This window comes from Camelina sativa, chromosome 9 (genome assembly GCF_000633955.1).
Source record: "Camelina sativa cultivar DH55 chromosome 9, Cs, whole genome shotgun sequence".
In the NCBI taxonomy this organism is placed as follows: domain Eukaryota; kingdom Viridiplantae; phylum Streptophyta; class Magnoliopsida; order Brassicales; family Brassicaceae; genus Camelina; species Camelina sativa.
Genome location: NC_025693.1, coordinates 33,543,444 through 33,567,481, shown reverse-complemented (window position 1 = coordinate 33,567,481; position 24,038 = coordinate 33,543,444). Strand labels below are relative to the sequence as shown.

General features: G+C 35.6%; 6 protein-coding genes across 8 annotated transcripts in view; 2 read left to right on the top strand and 4 right to left on the bottom strand.

The window, feature by feature from the left end:
• LOC104713880 (putative protein TPRXL) lies at positions 59-1,015 on the bottom strand. The gene has a single exon (XM_010431105.2). It carries the CDS (start codon positions 1,003-1,005, stop codon positions 121-123), a length of 885 nt encoding a protein of 294 aa, XP_010429407.1. The 5' UTR covers positions 1,006-1,015; the 3' UTR covers positions 59-120.
• LOC104713879 (calmodulin-binding protein 60 E) lies at positions 1,347-4,722 on the bottom strand. 3 transcript variants are annotated; one of them, XM_010431103.2, is made up of 9 exons: positions 4,477-4,722; positions 4,184-4,306; positions 3,963-4,087; positions 3,648-3,723; positions 3,480-3,538; positions 2,891-3,387; positions 2,631-2,791; positions 2,330-2,533; positions 1,347-2,251 (listed from the first exon to the last, which is right to left on the bottom strand). In XM_010431103.2, exons 3-9 carry the CDS (start codon positions 4,058-4,060, stop codon positions 1,538-1,540), a joined length of 1,809 nt encoding a protein of 602 aa, XP_010429405.1. In that variant the 5' UTR covers positions 4,061-4,087; positions 4,184-4,306; positions 4,477-4,722; the 3' UTR covers positions 1,347-1,537. The 3 variants fall into 3 exon arrangements, with proteins under 3 accessions (XP_010429405.1, XP_010429401.1, XP_010429406.1); XM_010431099.2 differs by having other exon boundaries at positions 3,963-4,110; positions 4,184-4,722; XM_010431104.2 differs by having other exon boundaries at positions 3,963-4,053; positions 4,184-4,722.
• Positions 4,866-6,157, bottom strand: LOC104713878. The gene is made up of 3 exons (XM_010431097.2): positions 5,942-6,157; positions 5,671-5,694; positions 4,866-5,447 (listed from the first exon to the last, which is right to left on the bottom strand). Exons 1-3 carry the CDS (start codon positions 6,138-6,140, stop codon positions 5,146-5,148), a joined length of 525 nt encoding a protein of 174 aa, XP_010429399.1. The 5' UTR covers positions 6,141-6,157; the 3' UTR covers positions 4,866-5,145.
• On the bottom strand, positions 6,389-9,608 carry LOC104713877 (lysosomal Pro-X carboxypeptidase-like). Its single transcript, XM_010431096.2, has 10 exons — positions 8,572-9,608; positions 8,291-8,471; positions 8,061-8,194; positions 7,877-7,989; positions 7,669-7,792; positions 7,427-7,582; positions 7,178-7,330; positions 7,013-7,092; positions 6,878-6,927; positions 6,389-6,784 (listed from the first exon to the last, which is right to left on the bottom strand). Exons 1-10 carry the CDS (start codon positions 8,932-8,934, stop codon positions 6,651-6,653), a joined length of 1,488 nt encoding a protein of 495 aa, XP_010429398.1. The 5' UTR covers positions 8,935-9,608; the 3' UTR covers positions 6,389-6,650.
• On the top strand, positions 15,126-17,795 carry LOC104713876 (NADP-dependent glyceraldehyde-3-phosphate dehydrogenase). The gene is made up of 9 exons (XM_010431095.1): positions 15,126-15,484; positions 15,726-15,919; positions 15,991-16,119; positions 16,211-16,330; positions 16,399-16,535; positions 16,614-16,769; positions 16,842-17,220; positions 17,301-17,417; positions 17,497-17,795. The coding sequence occupies exons 1-9, from the start codon at positions 15,340-15,342 to the stop codon at positions 17,608-17,610; spliced, it is 1,491 nt and encodes a 496-aa protein (XP_010429397.1). The 5' UTR covers positions 15,126-15,339; the 3' UTR covers positions 17,611-17,795.
• Positions 23,604-24,038, top strand: part of LOC104713875 (transcription factor bHLH66-like) — an 8,317-nt gene continuing 7,882 nt past the window's right edge. The window contains exon 1 of the mRNA XM_010431094.2: positions 23,604-23,980. Coding sequence (XP_010429396.1) covers positions 23,687-23,980 — 294 coding nt within the window. The 5' untranslated portion in view covers positions 23,604-23,686. The remainder of the gene's footprint in view (positions 23,981-24,038) is intronic.

The following is a 24,038-nucleotide window of genomic DNA, read 5'->3' as shown; positions in this document are numbered from 1 at the left end:
TTTAGCCTTGTAAGAGAAACAAATATCTGGAAATTTCCAAATATAAATACTTAATCATTTACTTGTAGTTGAAGCAACAGTACAAAAAAAGCAAATAAGACTTACTAAATCAGTAACCATTTAGGGGAATTTCAAACCAAAACTTTTGAGAATGTCAACACAGCTGACAATTTCATCTCTTTCATCAAGCTTCTCTCCACTGTTACGAAGAAGGGCTTCGATAATTTCTCTGAAAGGTATAACTTCACCAGAGTCTTCCGTTTCAGAGACCTTGATCCCTTCAATTGCAGATGCAGAACCGAGATTAACAACTCTCTCAGGAGGAGACTTGAGAGCTCCATTATTAGCCACAAAAGCAAAAAGACGATTCGTATCCAAAACCTTAACTTCTCCCGACGGTGAAGCAGAAACAGGCGTCGTCTCAGCCGTAGAAGACGAAGATTTCGAATTCGACTCCGAAACCCTAACTTTTTCCGACGGTGGAGCAGAGACATGCGTCGTCTCAGCCGTAGAGGACGGTGATTTCAAATTCGTCTCCAAAACCCTAACTTTTCCCGACGGTGAAGCAGAAACAGGGGTCGTCGCGGCCGTAGAAGACGGAGACTTCGAATTCGACTGCGAAACCCTAAAATTTTCCGACGGTGGAGAAGAGAGAAGCGTCGTCTCGGCATTAGAATACGGAGATTTAAAATTCGAACCTTTATGAGATTTCATCTCAGAAACCCTAACTCCAGGTTCCGAATCAGCGGCAGAGGAGGGAGAAGCGTTCTCAGGAGGAGTACGAAAGACGTCATCTTTGATGGAATCGAGGCTGGTCGGAGAAGAGAACGAGAGAACCGGAGTTTTAACAACCGCCGGCGAACTCTTGTTACTGAGGACCTCGGTGTTGTCAGAATTCGTCGGAGTTGCTTCGTGGCCGGCGAAAGGACAGTTCTTGAGGTAAGATTGCTGGGAAGAAGTGATGCTTCCGAGTTCGCTCGAGTCGCTTCCAACATTTTCCGCCATTTTTGATGAGTGTGAGTGAGTGAGTGAGTGACTCTTCCACTGTTTGTGTCAAGTTCGGTTTAGTCAAATTCTAATCCCGGTTTGGTTAGCTACCGGTCTTTCTTGGGTTGTCAAATTAGTTAATGATTTGTACCTCGAGCCTTTTAATGTGTCCAATCCTGTCGATTCATCAAGTGTTGGGTGAAGAAGTAATATGAATATGATGTGAGTGAAGTTATATATATCCACCGGTTTAACTTTGGTATTCAATTGTTATTTTTGGTTAATGATTTAGTCAGTGTTTCGCTTATTTGGTTATTCCATCCAATATGAAAATGCTAAATAAAAATCAACATGAAATATGAAAAAACACAATAAAGCATTACATGTAATACAAAGCAAAGTCCATTTCTCTCTACCCTTTAGATTGTTCATCCAAAAGATGAACTTTTGTGTTCATAGAATCTGTCTTGAAGCTTAGATAACGAAAAATTAGCTAAAAGAAAAGAAAAAAAGAAAAAACTCAAGAGGCTCTGTTTCTTCTTTTATTTTGTCAGTCGATCTCCACAATCTGAGGCCTCCTCTCTGCAGCTTTCTTGCGTATGAAGATACCCCATCTCAAAGCAGCTTTAAGCTTAAGCCATCCCACAACAGCTTTCCCCGAGCCTCTATTACGTTCTCTTCTGTACGTGTTATCGATCTGAGCTTGGTACGGGATGCTATCACCATAACAAGACTCATCGGTCTGACCAAACCCGCCATGTGTTCCCACAGTGTTCACACCGATCCCAAAGGTCTTCAACAGTCTCTGCATATCGTCAGTCTCAAGCATCTCTGAGCTCCTTAGTCTGATTTCTTCGCTGAAAATGTCTTCAAGACCTTGTCCTGCAGCTCTTGGTCGACACCAATCTTCTCCGTTGTATGAGCTTGAATCATTGGAACTTTCCACTGACCTGTTGTAGTCCTGTACGTTGCAAGGGAATGAGGGTAATAATTGGCTGCATTGTTGCTGCACAAACTGAGGATAATCTATTTGTTGAGGGACCAGTGGATAGGTAATAGCATTCGGATGACATTGCACAGTTTGCCTATTATTCTGGTTATGCAGCTGTTGATGATTCGGAGCTGTTTGTGCTGAGACCATTTTTGGTTCCGGTAAGCTTTTTAGTTCCTTCTCGGCGACTGGTAAGCAATTCAATAGCTCGTCGTATTCAATAGCTTTATGCCAGTTCTCATAAGCCATCTTCACCAAAATGTCTGCTGAAATCTGTGAGCTAACACCAATGATCAGCTTAATAACCTAGAAACAGTTTTCAAATCTTTACAGAAATATGTCTGTCTTTACCTTTTGGTCATGGTTAAGAGACTCCAGAGACAGGAACTGTCCATTTGCAATAAGGCCTCGGAATTCGTAGATATGATTGAAGACAACGCCTGTAGCGTGAGTCTGGTCTGTGTAAAACACATAGAGCTTTCCACCCAACACGCATGTCTTTGCGTGTTCAACCGTATTCTCCCACATTCTATTTGACATTCCACTCCCAAGCAACTACAGTATCAGAGGAAAAAGAAACAAGAATATTTAACAAGTATACATCTTTGGTCAAGTTGGTGGCTTATTCACATTAACAGTTAAATATGCTTACATTTCTCAGCTTTTGTGGATCCTTAACAAGGAGTCGAAGGAAGTCTTCGACTGTCACGATATTAGCTTTCAATAGCTTCTTGTGTAACACTCCATCTTTCGCGATTCTATCAAGTCTCCAGACTTCATCATGTACAGCCGGTGGATAATGCTTCTTGTATACTGCAAAACGTTGTTAAAGAAAATGAAAATTTTCAGATGACAGAACCAAGGCAGTAGTAAGAACTCTCTACTTGTAACACAATAAAAGGTAAAACTCACGTTCTCCTCTATGATCTTTGACAGCAAATGGTTCTGTTTTGGCTTCACGAATGAGATAGCTATCACCATACCCTGGGGCCGGCTTAACACCAAGCCTAAACTTTCTACTCCTTATCCAACTCGAGTTGTCGGTAAAAGTAAGTTCCCCTAAACTTCCCACACCTTCCTTAAGCAGCACCTGTGTGTCACCGGTTAAGATTGGGCGTTTCCCTTCTCGCTCTTTCACTTCAAAGCTCTCAAAGTGCTCTCTCGTCCAGTCTTCATCATCTTCATCGTTGAAGTCTCCCTCTAACACTACAACATTCAGCTTTGAAGCTGACTCTTCTCCTGTTTGGACTACATTTCCTGTGTTTGCATCTATAAGAACCACATGAATTGCCGAGCCTCGCTCTCCCTCGACTTTCCCACCTGTGAATAAGTGAGGAGGCATTCGTGTCCTGAAGTGAAGTTGCAGGTTTCTTCCATCACGGTCTTGGATCCTCTTTGGTTCAGGTGACCTGGAGAATTTATGTTGGTTTAGCCAGAAACTCAAACATTAAAGTGACCACTGAACCATTTCAAGGGGAAAAGGTATAACTGGAGACAATACCTCGATGTTAACTTTGTATTTCCCAACCTTGATAAGGCTCGTTCCACCTCTTCACTAACCTGTTTGTTTGCCCACACCATACCAAGTTTACAACTCCACAAGCATCTCACAATTTACTCTAAAAGCAATAATAGACATGTCTAGAAAGAGAGTAGAATAAAAACTTACAATTTTGCGAAACAATGGCTCTAAAGACGAGCAAAGCCTCTGCAAACTATCTACCTTGACAGCTTCCACAATAACACTGTAAATTTGTTTTTTTCCATATGACTTATGAGAAAATCAACAAAGTAGCAAGCGAAACAAGAGGTTTGGAAACGTAACAACAAAATTTTGAGACCTTACAAAAGAACATCTCACAACAGAGGATAAATCACAACTCAGAAAGAGTAAAGAACTCGAAAATGAAGCAGGTTCGTCTTTAATAGTTGTGATGTTTAACCATTGAACTGGAAAATGACAGAAAACTCTTAAGGAAGTTACCTTGCCAAAGCAGGCACTTTCTGTCTCTTTGATTCTGGCAACTTGTCTGTATCCTCTTGACTGCATTCGTATCCTCGCTTGTTCATGGAACCTTCCATTTAAGAAAAAAAAAGAATTTGCGATCTCTGTGTTCACAGATATAGAAAAACTATTCCAAAGTTAGAAAAAAACAGCAGAAGTCCACGAAGGAAGCTTCAGAGAAGAACACAAAAGAAACATACCCACATAAATAAGTTGAATATTGAACAAATAGCCTCAAGGTATAGATAGACTTTGGACAACCCACATGGGTCTAGACGGTTTGCAGAAGTCACTGAACCGAGATCTGTTCTTTAATGGTAGATCTAAAGCGTTGATAAAAAAAAAACTTAAAGGAATCTGTCCATGTGAGCATTAGAATAATGCAAGGAGAAAATTATTAATGGCTGACACTAAAATAAACAAATCATATAAACTGAAAAAAGCAGCTGTTTTTGTGCATGAATGAATATTGAAAGTTGGTGCTGCGTAATACCTGGAGCGATCATATGCTGCATTATGTCAACCCTTTTTTGACTTGTCCAGTTTTGTCTCTTCCTCTGCTCTTGTCCCTCTTCACAGACTATTATGTTTCTTAAACATCTGAAAAGTCTTTGTTAGTCTTTACAAAGAAGAAACATAGATTACAAGTGACTCTTGACCCACTCATGCTTAGGCCATGCTTATATCACAGATTCACAGATATACATCCTACATTAGCTGCAGTACAAATCCTGTTAAAAATCAAATCAGTATTGCTGTCTCAATCAGATGCAAATCTCAACAAACACAAAACCCTTTAAAAAGATCATAATTATATAATATTTTGGTTTTGGCTAATGAGAAAATGATGGTTGGTTTTGCCAATTAACATGAACAATAAAATACAGAAGTCGGTGATTTCTCGTCCACTGTGACTGGACAAAAATATATCTGAAGAAAAGTCAATACAAGGCCAACCCTTTCTTTAGCTATATTCAGATCCAAGAGCAACACAAAAAAAAATGCTACATATATAAAGAACATGGGAGATAAAAACATTGCCTTGAGAATTAAGCGATTCCCATGTTCACATGAGCTGTATGCGGAAGAGAAAATCTAGTTTGCTTCCCATCGAGAAGCTCTTCAGGGTAGACTGAGAAGAAGTCACTAAACAGTGGATCACTTACTCACCTTCCCAACCTAATTGCCGAGCTCTCCGCTCCCACAACAAAGTGATCTTTCGCTCTTTGAGCAACAATTCTTGAGCTCTCTCCCTAGCTGATTCACAAATTTCCGTGGCAGCGTTGCACTTCTCAGCCTCCTTTTGGTACTGTGAAGCAACTCTTTTTGCTTCACCAAGTGTAACATGCATGTGATGACTATGCTCGTCTGCAACTACTTCTTGCAGCTTCAGCTCTTCCGAGAGAAGATCCACAAACTGCTTCTCCATCTCTTGTTTGAGCTCTGGATCATCGCTTCCACAACCTGATACACAACATAAGTCAATATTCAATTCCATGGACTAAAAAGAGGAGGAACATTACAAACAGACAAAAGAGAAATAGTTGCATTGGTTACTGATTCACCATATTCAAATAAGGCTCTTCATTGACAAATCATTAGAGAGACGTTCTCATTCATATTAAATCAGTAGAGACACAACTATACTAGAGAAACAGAAGAAACAAGCTTGGGATTGAAATCTAACCAGTAATAGAGAGGTTTGCAAGCCCTGCAAAAGAATACAACAAAAAGAATGAAACTTTATTAGTAAATGAGACTCTTATGGATTATAAAATGAAAGATCAAATGTAAAAGCCGTAGCTTGATTGAAAGATTCATCACAAATGGTTCTGAGCATGATCTAAGCATTATAGAAAGATTTCTAATAAGAACTAAAAGTCTCCTAATTTATGAACCAAATTGAAAACCCAGATATGCTAAATGGTCCAATCAGAATGAGAGAGGTAACACAGTACCTGGAGCAATCTCGAGGAGAGACAAAGGAGGAGGACAATCGCAGATCTCACAGGGAGGACAAATGGAGTTGTTGCTACGAGCAGATCCAACGAAACCCTTTTTTAATTTCCAGTAAAGAACAGGTCCACATACGATTAAAGCTGATACCACCGAGAATATCAGTAGACATCTCATGCAATTTCCAGACCTCCGTGCCATTGCTACGGTGATGAAGGCTCAGANAAAAAAAAAAAAAAAAAAAAAAAAAAAAAAAAAAAAAAAAAAAAAAAAAAAAAAAAAAAAAAAAAAAAAAAAAAACTCATGAAACGACGTCGTTACAGCTACTTGCTGCTAATTGCTATTGTACCCTTTTAATTCCATAATAATTCCAAGCTTAGCATTTATTGTATCTACGAGCCTACCCAATAACTTTCACTAATTACGAAATTGCCACAAAACTGTGAGTGTTTACGAAATTGTCTCACAGCTTTCTGTATTTACGAAATTGTCTCACAGCTTTCGGTATTTGTGAGATATCCTTACATGTTTCGACAAGAACGAAACTGCCTTACCATCTTTTCGTAACTACATGAAACTGTCCACATCTTTCAATGACACAAGTGTAACTTTTACTTTGTTATTACAAGCATAACAAAACACAGTACACAAATGTCTTTATTTGCTGATTTCGTGCCATAAACCTGTTCTTTGGCTTCACTCTTTTATTTACTAATTTTCTCCTCTCAAATCTCTGTAATACTCACTGATCCATTTCTCTATAATGGCAACCTCTTGTGTCCTCTGCTCTTTCAGCCACTCCGGGTCACCTTTTGTAGCAGCCCTGAGATCTGCATGGTGAGCTCCTGTTTCACACAAAACAATGTCAGGTTTCAATTTTTTCGCACAATATGTATATGGCTCGCTTCCCCAACATTCATAAACATAACAAAAGTTACCTTTCTTGGTCACTAGCGCGACGATGCTACTTGAAATGTTCTTCAGAACTCTGAAATTAGATGTTAAAACCGATCTGTTAAGATACCACATAAAAATAATGTTCTACACACATTGAAATGAGAAGTACTACTTACCCTCCACGGCTCCAAGGATCCTGCAATCCATTGGAGAATATGATGTTGCTTCCAAATCTCTTCAATACTGTCTCTATCCTCTGCAAAAGATGACCAAAGAGCTGATATTGAATCTTACTGCGAAAGAAACTGATCCAATGTGAGGGAAAGAAAAAAGAAACTGACCATTCCACCAAATTCGGTTGTGATCCAATGGGGTCGAGGCTTGACTCCGTATCTACTCTTGCACTGTTCTTCGAATGCCTCATAGTCATTGTCGTACGGAGGGAGCATGCTCTGGTTCGAGCAGCTCATTGGCATCACCATCTCTGTGCACGCCTGTTTCCATTCAAGAATCATATTATGCCATTTACAGTCTCATATAACATAAATCAGTTCTTGTTCGAGAGTCTGATATCCTATCTATGAGATTACCTGATATTGCCAACCATTGAGTCCATGATCATCAGTTTGTTGTTCCATCTCAAAGCATTTTTCTGATCCTGAATAGTTGTAGTATAAGCTTGCAGCAGCAAAGGCACGGTCAAGATTACTAGATCCTCGAGGGAACCCGTCGATGATCTTACACATCTGATGCAAAAGAAAACGAGTCCAAATTTTGGTTGGATAAAAAGAAAATCCTCAGATGGCACACTTTTGCGTAATGAATATCTCACCTCCTCCACGGGATAACCAGGCAGTGGCGCCATGAAATTAGCTGCAGTTGGATAATTAACCATGGCTGTATAAACAAATGCTCCACTTAACCAATTGCTGGCTGAATATCTAGATTGAAGGCCTCTACAATACAAGCAAAACAGATCCGGTTAAGCTTTTCTTTAAAGAGCTTACAGAAAAGAGATAAGCTTTAAAGCATTATTTTACTTGCAAGTTCGGAACTTTTTGCTGAGTTCTTGCAAGCCATTTTTCTTAGTTGAGACTGCATCTAGCTCTTCCCAGCTTCTCTTGATGACTTTGAAACAATTCATACTCGCATCCTGCTCGTTACAAAAGTCCGTTATAATGTCACTTTAATATGGAAAATTGCCGGAAACAGAGCTTACAATACCTTGAAATCCTGAGAAACGGCATCATAGAAGCTCGTCAATGGTACAATGTTATCAAAATGAAGTATTGGAGCGGAGGATGCCAATGCACCGATTGCTATGTGGGGATACTTGAGCCTGAACCATGCTGCAAGCACTGTCACAACACATGACACACAACAGAAGATAGCTTATGAGAAATGACGAGTAATAATGACGTACTATCCACTGAAAATGGTGGGTGTGAGCTTACTTCCACCATAAGAGCCACCAAAGACAACCACAGGAGATGCCTCGGACGATAGATTCTGCTTCAAGCTTCTTATCAGGATCGCAAAATCAGCCAACGCTTGCTGAGAGTTGAGGTAACCCAATGTCTCAGCCGACTTATGAGACTTCTTCCGAATTGGCGTTGATTCTCCATAGAACCGGTGCTACAACAATATGAAACAAACAGACAAAACATCATTATAAACATCTTGAGTCTCATTCTACAAACTAGAGATAAGATTACATGGTTTCTGAAACTCATACTTCAATGAAAACAAGAAGAGCCCGGAACTTGGGAGCAATATCGGACATGAAACCAGTGTTTGAAGCAAACCAGTCGATGTCTCCTTCATTTCCAGTGTAGACGAAGATGGGGCCACCTTTGCGCCAGAAACGGCTGTTGATGAGGTACTTCTGGTGGAAGACTTTGTAGCTCTCAGGTGTGAAACTGAAGTGGTCAAGATTCTGAGGGAAGTAACGAGTCTCAAAAGGTAACTCTGGCTTTGACTTGGAGGCTTTCTTCTTTTGTCTTAGAGAAGAAAGATGGTGGAAACCTCCTGGTGAGTAAGTTGCTTCTGCAACAACAGAGAAGAACAGTAACACAAGACACAGCAAACAAGTAGACATTTTCTCTCTCTCTCTCTTTCTCTCTCAAAATAATAGCAACTCAAATACACGCAACGAGGCAGAAGAAGGAGTGGGTTTTGGTCTTATGCTAACAAAATTGGTTTTGCATTCGTCAAACTTTTGTTTTCCCAAGTAAACTCTTTTGGAGCTTGTGAAGTGAAAACGTGAGTTGCATCAGAAAAAGGTTTTGTCCTTTTTCAGAACTTGTGATGATTCTGCCTCTCCATCTCTGTCAACTCTCAAGCATGATGCTGACACAAAAAAAAAAGTAACAATCAATCGAACTAACACACAAGTGGCCGTATGGTCCAAACAACGCCAAGCTCCATCTCCAAGAAAACAAACTTAGTTTAAAATCCAGTTGGTTTCTTCTCCCAAAACAAAAAAAGTTCCAACTGAGGATACCAATGAGATAGAAAAAGAAGCAACTTCTTATCTTAGAATGGTTTCCAATAAGAGTTCTCAAATTAATAAAGATCAGTGCCAATAATTGCAGCCAACAGAACCTACAAAGACAAAACTGATTTATTTGGAATAATCCCACCACAAAAGTCACAATCTTGATCAAAAACAAGATCACAACTCCACATCAGTTTGTTGTTTGTCACAAACTTAGAGAAAGCTGAATTGAGAACCACAAAGGCACAAACTTTATTCCCAAAGTTGACATCTTTCATAATTGTTTCTTATTCTTTAAATATTTTAGGCCCACAATTAACTTTTTCCAAACAAACCACTGAGATGTATTCTACTGAGGGTAATAGTTAAGAGTTACAAAGTTTCAACATGTACAAAGCCTAGTGCTTTTCTCAGATTCTGGTGCTGCTTTGAGATCTATCTAATTCATTACTTAAACTATGATTCTCCTACCTATTATGCAATTGAACAAAAGTTTACAGTTTAAACAAATGAAACATTTCAGTTTTCTTGAGCTAATCAATTGTATGATGTGAAATGGCATCATCACAGATCTCTCTGTAGTGGTACCAATTTGTAGCCACGCCAAGAAACAAAGTGACCTCAGTGTCTGGTCAACTGACTTAGAATGGATCAATCATAATCATAGCCCCGAAGAAGAAGAAAACATAGAAGACCAAAACAGGGAAGTGGTTATATGAGGTTGTAAAAGCGCTCAAGAATCATCATTGCGCGAGTGTGGCTCGAACGATCAGGGTTTTTGTAATCATTGGCTCCGCTTCCACCGGAAAGGTGACGACGGCGAGACCGTTGGCACTTCCAGGAGCAAAGCCTCATACTTAAACTAATGAGTGGAACAGAGCCGATTCTGAGACTCTGCTCTGCAACCACAGAGCCACGAAAATTAGGGTTAAGTAACCCGTGACAAAACCGGGATAGACCTGAAATACCCTGAATTAGCTGTAACAAACCGGAATAAACCTGATTTATCTGAACTAACCGGATTTAACCTGAATAATTTGGATTAACGGTAATAAACCGTTATCAACCGCAATTAACCGGATTTACCTTTTCTCACGTATATCAGGGTATCTATCAGACTAAACGAAATGAATTCATCAATTCAATATTCAAAGATCATGAAAGCATGTATTGTGACATTTTGTTTTAGTTTAAAATGTATTGTCACTTATTTACTATTCTTTTTGTTAAAGGCTTTTCAATTTTACTATTATTGTGTTTTCAATTTTTTTTCTTTTCTTTATAAGACATCACTTTTTCTTTGATTGTGCTTATGTCGCAGAGGTTTGGTTTTAAACACTTAGTTTATAAGACAGCCAAGTGATATTACACTATCGTCTTTCTCGTGTATGGAATTTTTTTTCGAAAATCTAAGACAAATCTTACGAACATGCCATTTTTACTAAAATCTTACGGATTTGCTATTTTTAACACTTAAAATATCTATATTTATGATATTTTTTCTTCTAAAAATTGACTAAATTCAAACACATATTTAATTGTATTTTTGTAGCGGCAAATCCATAAGATTTTAGATAAAGTGACAAATTTTATAAATGTCACCACGCAAAAATGGTAAATTTCATCATTGATTTTGGTGTAAAAATTGATTTTTTATTATTAAAAGGATGGTTTACTGATTGATGTATAATTATTAGTATTTAGAATGGAGAAGCAAATTAACGTACAGGTTCATAGACAAATTTATACGACGAGGCCTGCCGATAGAGACGAGTGGATAAAGATAGTGCAAGCCCATGATTATTACTTCGTTTTTGTTGTATATACATGATAATGAACATGACATGTCAATGACTCATTCCGGCAAAAACAAGAAAGAAGAAAGCTTTTGTTTTTTCATTTCTTTTTTCCTAAAGAAAAAGGATGTATGAATGCATTTGTAGGGCTATGTTGTAACCTTCCTTGGTGTGAAACCAAGTTATAAATAAAACTTCAGATGACANAAAAAAAAAAAAAAAAAAAAAGAATGCATTTGTAGGGATCCCTACTAGTTTCATAATTTTTTACCGTTAAATAAAAACTGCACCGGCCAAATAAATATGAGGATGAAGATTCATCTCTTAATGCAAATTTAATGAATTTTTGGTCTGCTTTGATGATTAGGTATATTTTTCAACTTAGTTTCATTTAACGAGTTATAGAAAAAATCGACACATTTCTTACGTCAATGCATCAAAGCTAGTCCACCTTACAATAGATTTTTATTTTTTTACGATAGTCACACAAAAATAAACTAAAGATTTCCAAGGCTATGGTTTGTTCGCAAGATTAAATAGAAGATTGATTGATTGATACCCATTTGGTGGGGATCTTGATGTTATGGTATGGTTTTTGTGGTCCTATATGAATTAATCACTTTGCAAGTTTCTTTATTTTTTTTTTTCGTCTTTTATCCGAATTCTTGTGGTTCCTCGATCTTCTTAACTACCAAGAATATTATGTGATGAGATTTACCATCCACTTTTCTTCCCATCTCTTCACCTACTCAATTACCTATGACGTAGCTTTTCGGTGAATTTCTATGTTATATAACCAATGAATATAGTTGTTGTAGATCCTTTACAAAAATTTTGTGGCCGTTGGTTTCAAAATTTTATGAAATGTACTCAATTTAGTAGAAAGATATTATTACAGTTACACATGTGTGATGAGAGCTTTTATCTCTTTTCCCTTCGACCATCTTGGTTTCTCAAGTATTTGACAAATACTATCACATCTTCGAATACGATATGATTATGATTTCTGTTATAGCCACCAAAATAACTTCTAGTTGAATATAATTTTTATTTTTATTAATAGGATGTGTGAAAATTAATACTGTACCGTAACTCTGTAAGATCTAATCAAGAGTTAACATGCATAATGCATTATATTCCAAAAGATTAAAATCACAAAGATAAGAATGTTTTCTTGAGAAAAAAATAAATAAAAAAAATCTTATCGTCTTTTGTTATCCCCAAGGAAGATAACGAACTCTGTGTACAAAAGCTTCCCACTCACAACTGTCGTTTTAATTTTCGATAACTTTGTAGGGGAAAAAAATGGTGACTGTATAAATGAATTGTATCGTATATTGGATAATAAAATCATGGGGTTGATGAGTCTTAAATGACATAATGTCCATATGATTTTTGATTACCAGCATTATTTAATATATTTATTGGACATATTAAGTTATTTTTATTACTTCATAAAAATAAATATTATTGATAAAATTTTAAAATAAAAATTACGTAATAATAGTACTCCCTCTGTTTCCAAAGAGTGTCATTTTGACCAACTACACAGAAATTAAGAAAAAATTGAATTATACATATATGCCCCTATTTAATAAGTAGTTTATAATTGAAATTCAATAAAAAAAGGTTTTGGGTTAAGGGTAAATTAGAAAATTTGATGTTAATAACATTTGAAATACAAAATGACAGTCTTTGTGAAACAAAGAAAAACTTTCAAAATGACACTCATTGTGAAACAGAGAGAGTACTAGTAGAGAGAGTAGTGATAAAAATTGTCACGACAACAAAATAAAATTAGAGAGACAAACAACACGTGTAAGGCCTTGAACCAAGAGATACGTTTAGTTCAGTAGTTCCAAAACCGCATTTGGCTTTATTTAATTTCATCGTCTACCGTAGTTGCGTGGCACGTAGAAACTTCTTTTTCTTTTTTTTTTTGGGTTTCATTGAGAATCCGTTACTCATGGTGTTGTGGTTAATAGTAATACCGTGGCTTATATTTTATTGAGATTTTTACTATGAAAAATCACAAAATTTTAGTGTCGTATATATGAAAATAAATACTGCATTTATACGTCACATATGATTTAAATCATACTATTTTATGTTATTGAAAAGGCCAAATATGATCAAGAAGGATTTAATCGACAACATCCAGGATGCATGGCCTTCTTGGCGTACATAGACACCGTCGTGAATGGCCGAGAAAGTTCCAATAAATTTCATAGAGCTTCGAAAGAAACTTATCACTTAATTATATCAGCAAGATGTAGATCTCCTTCACTCTTATCACGAACTTCCATAGTTTGTTTTTTTTCACATCCAACACCATCTCTACACTCGAGGTCGTGGCAATTGGCGTTTACGGCTAACCATCACAAGCTGAACATAATAGGTTCCAGACAACCAACGGTCTTTGTATCTCGAACAAATACCAAATATGCAGTTCAAGAGCATGATACACGTTGATGCTTTTCATATATATCGACAATCAAACCAAGAGCTACTACACACATGCATATCAGCTTCCTCAACAAAGTGATTTTCTGGATAGTGGTCAACCACAACAATTTCTATTTCTACCTTTTCTTTTTCGAAATCTACGTATGCTAACTAGCACTAGCGAAACTTTTTTGGATCCCGTTAAGATTTTCTCTTAATTTCCAACAAAACTGATTTGAGGGGTGAAAGGTTCTCGAAATACCCACACTTTTTTTTTTTTATCTTTGGCCTAATATTTTACTTCTACTTATTATTATATTTTTTTTAACATCTTTGAATTGATAATACTCAATCCATAATTCAATCCCTACTATGCAGGATAAAATAACAGTGAAATCAACTTTCGTAAAAAATGGTATCCTACTATATTAATTGAGAAGTACAAAAATAAAATAACCTTAAAAAGTGTAAAAATTTACATACAAATGCCATTAAAAATTGTTAAATAAAAGCTAAAACTGTTGAGGGTATAAAAGATAATTAATAATTAATCATCTTATTATCTTATCATCAATCAGCAAAAATCGTGGGTTGCATGGATAATCAATTGACTTAAATTAAATCTATTTACCAAATCTTTATTCTTTTAACCAACAAATCTCATACGCATTAAAATTCTTTAAATGTGGAGGAGAATTAAATGTGGAGGCAATCTTCGATTATTGCCGGTGATTCCATGGAATTCATGTTAGTGGATGAAGCTGTATGTTATTTTCCATAATTAAGGTTTTCTTCTCATTATTGTTTTATTAAAAATTTTATTTTCCTAAACATATATATAGGATGATAAGATGGGAGCTGACCTTAAAAAAGACTTAATCAAAAAATTCGAGAATGGAGCTTCTGAATTTTCAATCACAAACTATTATAAATAATATAATGATAAAATAAATTATTATAGATTTTGATAAACAAAAATGTTCAGCCCGCGGTTTACCGTGGGTTAATACTTAGTATATGGATAATTAACCAGTTAACTAAAAACACTTACCCATTTTTTTTCCTCAAATAAACATAGCAATTTGGAATGGTTTTCCCACAAAAACCGTATATATTCATTCCAAATAATAAGACAAACTTTTTTTTTGTTACAGCAGTTATAGCTATATGACATATAAAATTAAAGTAATGAAAACAGAATAATATCTAAATCATTTTAAATGTTCTTAAAACTTTCCCATATACTATTTTGAAAAAATCGGAATATTCCATAAGAAACGGACTTTGGGACTTAGGGATAATACATACATGCATGTCTGTTAGTGTATGAATGAATTCAAAAAAAAAAGCTTTGTGGTTGTGGCTATCATGAGTCCCTTCGTTAATAAACCAATGGTACGTGTAGGACCAAAGCTATTCAATAACCAACAAAACGATCACACACCAAGAAACGCTCTCTTCACTCTCAATTCTCATTTCTACACCATACAAATTTTTTCATCTTCCTTTCTTTATCCTTTTCAAGATTTTCTTTTACCCTTTATATCACTTATCTATCTATCTACCTTTCATGCTCTTTCACCACTCCTTCCATTAAATCTATCTCTCTCTCTCTCTCTCTCTCAACACTCAAGAAGCGAGACACAGAGGAGAGGACCCTTCTTCTCTGTTTGTTTTGTCTCTTTGGCTATATATTCAGACATTGTGTGAACAGAAACAAATCAACACATCACAACACAACTTTTAAGTTTTGTTTCAGACATCAATGGCGGGGACTGGATTGTTTGCAGAGATTTTGGACGGAGAAGTCTACAAATACTACGCTGATGGAGAGTGGAAAACTTCTTCCTCTGGTAAGAGTGTGTCCATCATTAACCCGGCCACGAGGAAGCCACAGTACAAGGTTCAAGGTATCTTATCATCAACTTCTTCTTAAGTTTCATGCTTATGTTGTCCTCTTAAAAACCAGATTTAAGGCCAAAATTTGCAGCTATAGTATGGATAGTGTTTAATTACTTGATATAACAGTTAAAAATGGGAAATTGAGATTAATTAAGATAACAACCTAAGATTCTCCGAAGAGAAACAGAGGAGTTAAAAAAAACAGAGGATTTCAAGATAAGATAATGTTCTGTTTTCTGGTAAACACAGCATGCACGCAAGAAGAAGTGAACGCGGTGATGGAACTAGCGAAATCGGCTCAGAAATCGTGGGCAAAGACTCCTCTTTGGAAAAGAGCTGAGCTTCTTCACAAAGCTGCTGCGATCCTCAAGGACAACAAAGCTCCTATGGCTGAGTCTCTTGTCAAGGAAATCGCTAAACCCGCTAAAGATTCTGTTACTGAGGTCTCATTCTCTCATTCTCTCTGTGCATCATTGTCTTTTTGCAGATCTCTGATGTTTGGTTTTGGTGAAAGGTTGTGAGGTCTGGAGATTTGATCTCTTATTGTGCTGAAGAAGGTGTTAGGATCTTAGGTGAAGGGAAGTTTCTGCTATCCGATAGCTTCCCTGGTAATGACCGTACTAAGTACTGCCTCACTTCTAAGGTATAACCTCTTTGATTCATATGTCTTGCATCAGTGGTTGAAGTTTTACAAACGTTTTGATCATATTTTGTGTTTGTCTTCTGAGCTGCAGATTCCTCTCGGTGTGGTTTTGGCTATTCCTCCATTCAATTATCCGGTCAATCTCGCTGTATCAAAAATCGCTCCTGCTTTGATCGCTGGAAACTCCCTTGTCCTTAAACCTCCAACTCAAGTAACTAAACAGAACTTTACACTGTTTTGATGTTATGAAAATTCTTTTTAACGGTCTGTTTCTTTTAGGGAGCTGTTTCTTGCCTTCATATGGTACATTGCTTTCACTTAGCCGGTTTCCCTAAAGGACTTATCAGCTGCATCACTGGAAAAGGATCTGAGATTGGCGATTTCCTCACTATGCACCCTGCTGTTAACTGCATTAGGTATATACATATACAGTACATTCAACAAACACGTTATGTTCCTGTTCACTACTAATTTTTTTGGATGACTGGTCTCAGTTTCACTGGTGGTGATACCGGAATCTCAATCTCTAAGAAAGCTGGTATGATCCCTCTTCAAATGGAACTTGGAGGAAAAGATGCATGCATTGTCCTGGACGATGCTGATCTTGATTTAGTTGCTTCCAACATTATCAAAGGAGGATTCTCTTACAGGTAATCTAGCTACATTAATGAGTGTAGTTAACCGTTATGCGTTAAGTAACCGGTTTTATCTACCTTAACCAGTGGGCAGAGGTGTACTGCTGTGAAGGTGGTGCTAGTGATGGAATCAGTGGCTGATGAACTAGTTGAGAAAGTAAAAGCTAAAGTGGCCAAACTCACGGTTGGACCGCCTGAAGATAACTCCGATATCACAGCCGTGGTGTCGGAATCTTCAGCTAATTTCATTGAAGGATTGGTGATGGATGCTAAGGAGAAAGGAGCAACCTTTTGTCAAGAGTATAAAAGAGAAGGTAACTTGATTTGGCCATTGCTTTTGGACAATGTTAGACCGGACATGAGGATCGCATGGGAGGAACCATTCGGTCCTGTCGTGCCCGTCTTGAGGATCAGTTCTGTTGAAGAAGGGATCAATCATTGCAATGCTAGTAACTTTGGCCTCCAGGTTTGGCTATTTATACTTGGTTTAGTCTTGTTTATTTGGTTTTCGTTTAACCGGAGCTAACTCAACAATTTCATTTGAAGGGATGCGTATTCACTAAAGACATCAACAAGGCAATACTGATCAGTGATGCAATGGAGACAGGAACTGTTCAGATCAACTCTGCACCAGCTCGTGGACCGGACCACTTCCCTTTCCAGGTAAATCCTCGATTTATAGACTCATTTTCGCCTCGGTTATGACCGGTTAGCTAACTTGGTTTTGTGCTGGGATAAACAGGGACTAAAGGACAGTGGAATAGGATCACAAGGTGTGACAAATAGCATCAATTTGATGACTAAAGTGAAGACCACTGTCATTAACTTGCCAACACCTTCTTACTCAATGGGTTAGTTTCCCCTTTTTTATTTTCTGTTCTTCATCTTAGAATCAAATCAATCCGTCATGTTTGTATCGGATTAAATCAAAAACTGCGAATAAAAAGGGAGTGATTAGTGTAACTATTATGGTTTGTAATCTCTATGTAAACCAATAAGAGGATATTATGAAAGATGAGTGAGAGCTTTGATTGTGTTGTACTGTTGTGTTATATAACAGGGGACGGTTTCATCTCACGACTGTGATTCGAACACACAAAACATCCTTTTTATCAAAAAAAGTCTTTGGAGTTTATAAAATTTTTAAAAATATTTTCTTTTTGTTAATGGATAAAATTGAAAAATACTTTCATCTTATAATAATTGTTTGGGACCAATCTCATCGATTTCTCCGGTGGAATTTTCCAAAAAATTATTCTTTTAGATGGTATCGAAAGTACATACGGTGTTCCCTTCCCATATGTACTCTGGTGCAACTGATCAAAACTTAATATATGGGGCTTTATCGACAATCCCTTCCCATCCTATGATGTTTCCTTCATCTTCTCTATATAGCAACCTCGATTTTCTATATGGGCGTGGTAAAGACTCTGGTGCAACTGATCAAAACTTGAGAGCATTTCCGTGGATGATGTGGTACATTTGGAAGGCAAGAAATAAGAAAGTATTTGAAAATATCTCTGAATCCCCGCAAGATACACTGGAGAAAGCTATCCAAGAAGAAGATGTTTGGAGAAGAGCAAATAACAGAGACTTAGCATCAGCGGTAGTAGAAGCATGCATACCTTCGATCCCAACTCCTCGAGAATCTCTTGTATGCTTTATAGATGGATCTTGGCATACAGAGGTGGATAGGAGTGGGCATGGCTGGATTGCGTCTATCGGTGATAGAATCCTGCACATGGGGATAAAAGGATCGCGCAGAAGCCTATCCCCATTACATGCAGAGTTAGATACCCTTATTTGGGCTATGGAGTGCTTATTAGCGTTGGACTTGGATAAAGCTATTTTTGCTACGGATTGCTCAGACCTCCTAAGGATGACGTCTAATATCGAGGATTGGCCGACCTTTTCATCAGAGTTGAAGGATTTTATTCATTTCAGAGATAGATTTGCTAATTTTAGTATTAGATATATTTCCCGAGAGGATAATATCCGTGCCGATAAACTTGCGAAATGTGCAAGAGTACGAGGTTTCTGTTTTTCCCATGTAAGCTCGTCGGTACCGAATTGGCTCTCTCTCGAAGAGAGTCATCTCCGATAACTTAATATATGGGGTTTGATCGTAAAAAAAAAAAAAAAAATGGTATCGAAAGTACAAACTAGTCAGATAGATACTGTTTGTAAGGTAAAAAAAGGTTTTCAAGTACTGTCTGAGTCTGATCTGACCCATTTTATAACAAAACCAAGCACCAATGATTGGAAAACGACTGTAAACAATTATTGGACATCAAATTTCTAAATTCATGGTTTAGTTAGATTAAATAAACCTCTAACAGTGGATCTAACTAAAAACCTTTTAAAAGTTTTCTTTTGACAAAAACAAGAATACATAGAATTTGCTTACATCAGAATATCAAGAAACTCAAAACATACAAAAATAATAACTCATTTATAGTTATGTCTTTTCTTTGAGAATAAATAAAAGATAAATAAGAAAATAATTACAGCAATAAAAAAAGAGAGCATATATATTAAATACACACATATAATATCTAACAATAGTCCATTTTTAAGTTCGAGTATGGATAATTGGAGAACGAAGTGAAATTCTTTGTGCATGTTTTCAACATTAATAGCTGTCTCCTAATTATCAAGTTTTAAGTTTCAACACTAGAAAATACTCTCTCTGTTTCACAAAGAGTGTCATTTTGACCAGCTACACCCAAATTAAGAAAAAATTGAATTATACATATATGCCCCTATTTAATGAGTAGTTTATAATTGAAATTAAATAAGAAAAGCTTTGGGTTAAGGGTAAATTAGAAAATTTGATGTTAAAAATCATATTGAAAATACAAAATGACAGTCTTTGTGAAACAAAGAAAAACTCCCAAAATGACACTCTTTGTGAAACAGATGGAGTATGAAAACTATGGAGAAAATGCATGAATTATATTTCATCCATCTAAAAACTTCTCAATACCCTTCAAAATTGTTTAAATTAATAATAGTAATTTTAGCCATTTGTGCACAAAATCATATAATCGAGTTAAAATCTAGAATAATATGTATATTAAGCACGAACTAGATCACTTATTTTCAGTTGATTTTGAATCAAGAATCAAAAACGTAACACACAAAATGACTTGTATATATACAAAACAATATGAAAACAAAATAATGACAGATTTGTCCAACTGATGACAAACAATGGTTGATGAATGGTAAGAGACTGCAGCCTCGAAATTAAACATTAAAAACTGTTAGAGATTTTTTTTTTTAATAATAAAGCTAGTTCAGTTTCCATTTAATCGATGGATAAGAAAGAAAGTCTACTCTCAAGTCTCAATTCTCATCCTTGCTTGCATCAGACATTGATATTTTATTTTAAAAATATAATCACCAAATTATTAGGTGAAATTAAAGAATATCCTAAGAAGTTGTGGAAGTGTAATGCTCTCTATTCAGTCTAAATAATTTCATTAGTATATATACTATTGTATGGAAACAATAACAACTTATCAATTTGACAATTCGGATATCGATAACAAAACTATATATGTTTAAATTTTTTTGTACATAAACGACCTTTGGGGTTTTGTTAGTATATATATATATAGTTGACTTTACTCAAAAGATCATTTCTATTGATGCAACGATTTTTTTTGTACTGTCAGTTTCTACTTCTTTCTCATGTTTATATAGTTTGATTCATACGCTTAAAAAATTGATTCCTTCTAAATTACACAATTTCTATAATATTTTTCAATTTAAGTACTTTCGTTCTTAGCTGATATATATACCATCGTTTTTCTCATTTTGTTCTGTTAAAACTATTGTTAATGGTTATATATATAAGCTCATCTCACAGAGACATCCACACGGAACGGGAACTTCGTTAAAAACATTGACTTTTATATAAATCTTATTTTGTAAATTTAATCCTTGGCTACTATTCTTTCACGCAGTGACGTTTTAATTTCAATCACAATCATGGTATTCCTAAACTAATAATTATGCTTCTTGTTTTTTTTTTTTAAATTCTCGTTAAGAGGTAGATAGATTGCATTTACTTAGATTTTTAATATTTACGGAATTCACCTTATCAAACCCAAAATTCAGTAAAGCATCTATTAGGATCAAAAACCATTATTTTCTATAGTTTTATTTTGCTTTATGCATAAACTGTAAATTAAAAAAATTAGTATATTAACTATTTTATGTGGTATATGCATGCGGATTGAGGTGTAAAGGAAGAAATGACAAAGACGTATACCAATATATACTTATCTCAACTCTCTAGATAAGTGTTATTTTGTTCAGAAGAATGTGATAAAACATATTTTATGACTTCCATTTACTTTATTAAAAACAAACAAAGATAATTACATTTGTTTAAGTACTTCCCTCTTGATAATAATTATCTATTTATATTAGTTCATAGTATATTTTATATCTCTCTCTCTAGCTTTGTTTGGTAGTACATTAATTATTTGACCAACATTTGCAATTAATAAATGAGTGTAATTAAAGCCCATCTTTCTCTCCTTGTGAGTTTGTGCAAACACAGAATGTCCCATGTGCTTAATCACGCAGAATGGTTTATTAAAACTAATCCCACTTTTCTTGTTGACGTACAAGGACTTGTCCCATATGAGTGAGTATATGACCTACATAGTTTCATAAATACTTTCATATACCGGGAAACAAAAGTTATATCAGTATATCATATGTTACATTAATTGCACCATTAGTTTCTTCACAAAACAATTTATGGTTCAGATTGTTTAAATTTCTAGTAAAACCTAAAAGAACTATGGGTGTTTTTGTTCATATAGTGTAATGATACAATAAGATAAAATGATAAATAAACTCTTTGTTTTTCCTTTTTTAAAATGACTAACTAATCGCAAAAGATTGTGTTCTAAATTTGAAAGAACCGTGAAAGTTTAAGGCTTTTTGACTTTTAGTTAATGTAGGATTATACGAACCACAACGAAATATAGAGATATGTCACTTTTGAGTGATAATACAAAACTATGACATTCTATCTATTAACGGAAAATAAAGTTTTATCATTTTGAAACCTATAACTCGGATAGTGGGAAAGTGGACACGCCAACACAAAGACGTGTCTCTTAGATTGTTGGAATATATAACTTAAAAAGCTCGATATGTATACGCGTATATATGCAATACACACATGCACATACGTAGACATACATGAACGTAGATGAACGTATATATATATATATGTTTGTTTAATGGTTAAAAAATAGCAAGAATCGTGACTTGGGAATATTTTTTAGTGAACTTGATTCCACGGTGCGAACCAATACATACATATATGCATGAGTGGCTGACATAAGAGTGTGCATAACATGAGAAGATACATGCACACAGTCACACATATGTACTTGTATAATAATTAAGTACATATATGTGACACATACTTTCAAGAATTAATAATTTTGTTATCTATATATTTGTTTCATTAAATCTTGTTCATGTTGTAGCAATGGAAAAGAAAAACAATATTTCTGACTACAAATTAAAATATAAACCTTGAAACCCTAAATTAATTAGTGGATTCGAAGAGAAGAAGTGTCAAACATCCAGACACAAAATTAGAGTTTCAAATATGACAGTTAAATCATTTATCCAAAAAAGAGTATACATATATGGTGTGCTGTGACACAATCATATAAAGAATATAAGTTTGAAGCTATTGAAAATAAAAAGAAAAAAGAAAGAAAGAAAGAAGAAGAATATCTAGTTATAAAGAATAAAAAAAAAAAAGTTCCAGGTCGTGATTGATACGGAATTTCATTTAAAAAAATTATCATCAAATTTTCTGATTATTAATCTCAAATACGAATATCGGCTTTTGGGATAGGATGTTTGTGATCTTGGGGACAACGCAAAAACAGTAGAATTTCGAGAGAGCACTAGCATCGATCATTGATGAATTGTCATCGTGGAAAGATTATAACAACATTTATAGTATTTTTTTTTTTGTTGAAAATTAACATTTATAGTATATATATAGTACGAATGAATTGACGAGTAAACTTTACCGTTGTGTACTGACGTAGGTGGTTCAGGACTGGTTACGGGTAGGCACCGACCAATGACCATCTCTTGAATTCGATCTATCGAAGAGTATAGTTTGGCTTGATCATTCTTCTTAAAACGATGGGCTTCCCTAAACATCGCTAGATCTTGGTACGATTCTAAATTTCTTATAGGTCTTTACGTTCCGGCTGATTGGTTTGAACAATTTAAATCCCACCTAAAATAAGTAGTTTTCTTAGGGTAAACTTTTGAGTGAATATATAATATCCAAGTTTAGCTTCTTGGTTTGATCAAATCTTGAATTGGACAAGTATCCTCTTTTGTGTTTGGTTTCACGTGGAACTGTCCGCGTAACTCCTTGCTTAAGTGGAGACATTCATATCAAAGGTTCTTTTAGTGAATGATAAGTAAGAAAAACGGTGAAGTGTAATTAAGTTTGCATCTGAAAAAGTATATAAAGCAAATATAATCCAAACTCTTTAGATAACAATAGCAATAATTAAACGTACATACATGAAGATGTAAAAAAAAAGGAATGATTAAGATTTGGAGTAAAGAGAAACAAAAGTCTAGACGGAAACGAAATTAAAGAAGAGGCGAAGATAATCATCGATTCATCATCACACCATATAATAATATCATATGGGTTGCTAACCACAATATTAAAAGTTTTCCTTTTTCCTTTTAAAACATCACCAAAAAATGATATTTATAATTAAACCCTACATTAAAAAATATATATATCTACAACAATTCTTCTTTATAATAATTAAGCCAAGCCTCAACATTTCCAACCTATTCCACACAAAAAAAAAAAGTGAAGAAGAAGAAGGAGCCCATCATCATTCACCATCATGATGAACTCTTCTCTTCTAACTCCTTCTTCATCTTCTTCCCATATCCAAACTCCGGCCACCACTACTTTTGACCATGAAGACTTCCTTGATCAAATCTTTTCCTCCGCCCCATGGCCATCAGTCGTCGACGATGCTCATCCTCCTCTTCCTTCCGATAGCTTCCACGGCCACGACGTCGACTCAAGAAATCAGCAGATCATGATGATGCCTTTAAACGATGGCTCCTCCGTCCACGCTCTTTACAATGGCTTCTCCGCCTCAGGATCTCTTCCTAACTTTCATATCCCTCATGTATGTATAGTCTCTCTAGCTATCTCTTTCTTAACACGTAACTTTTTTTTTTTTTTTT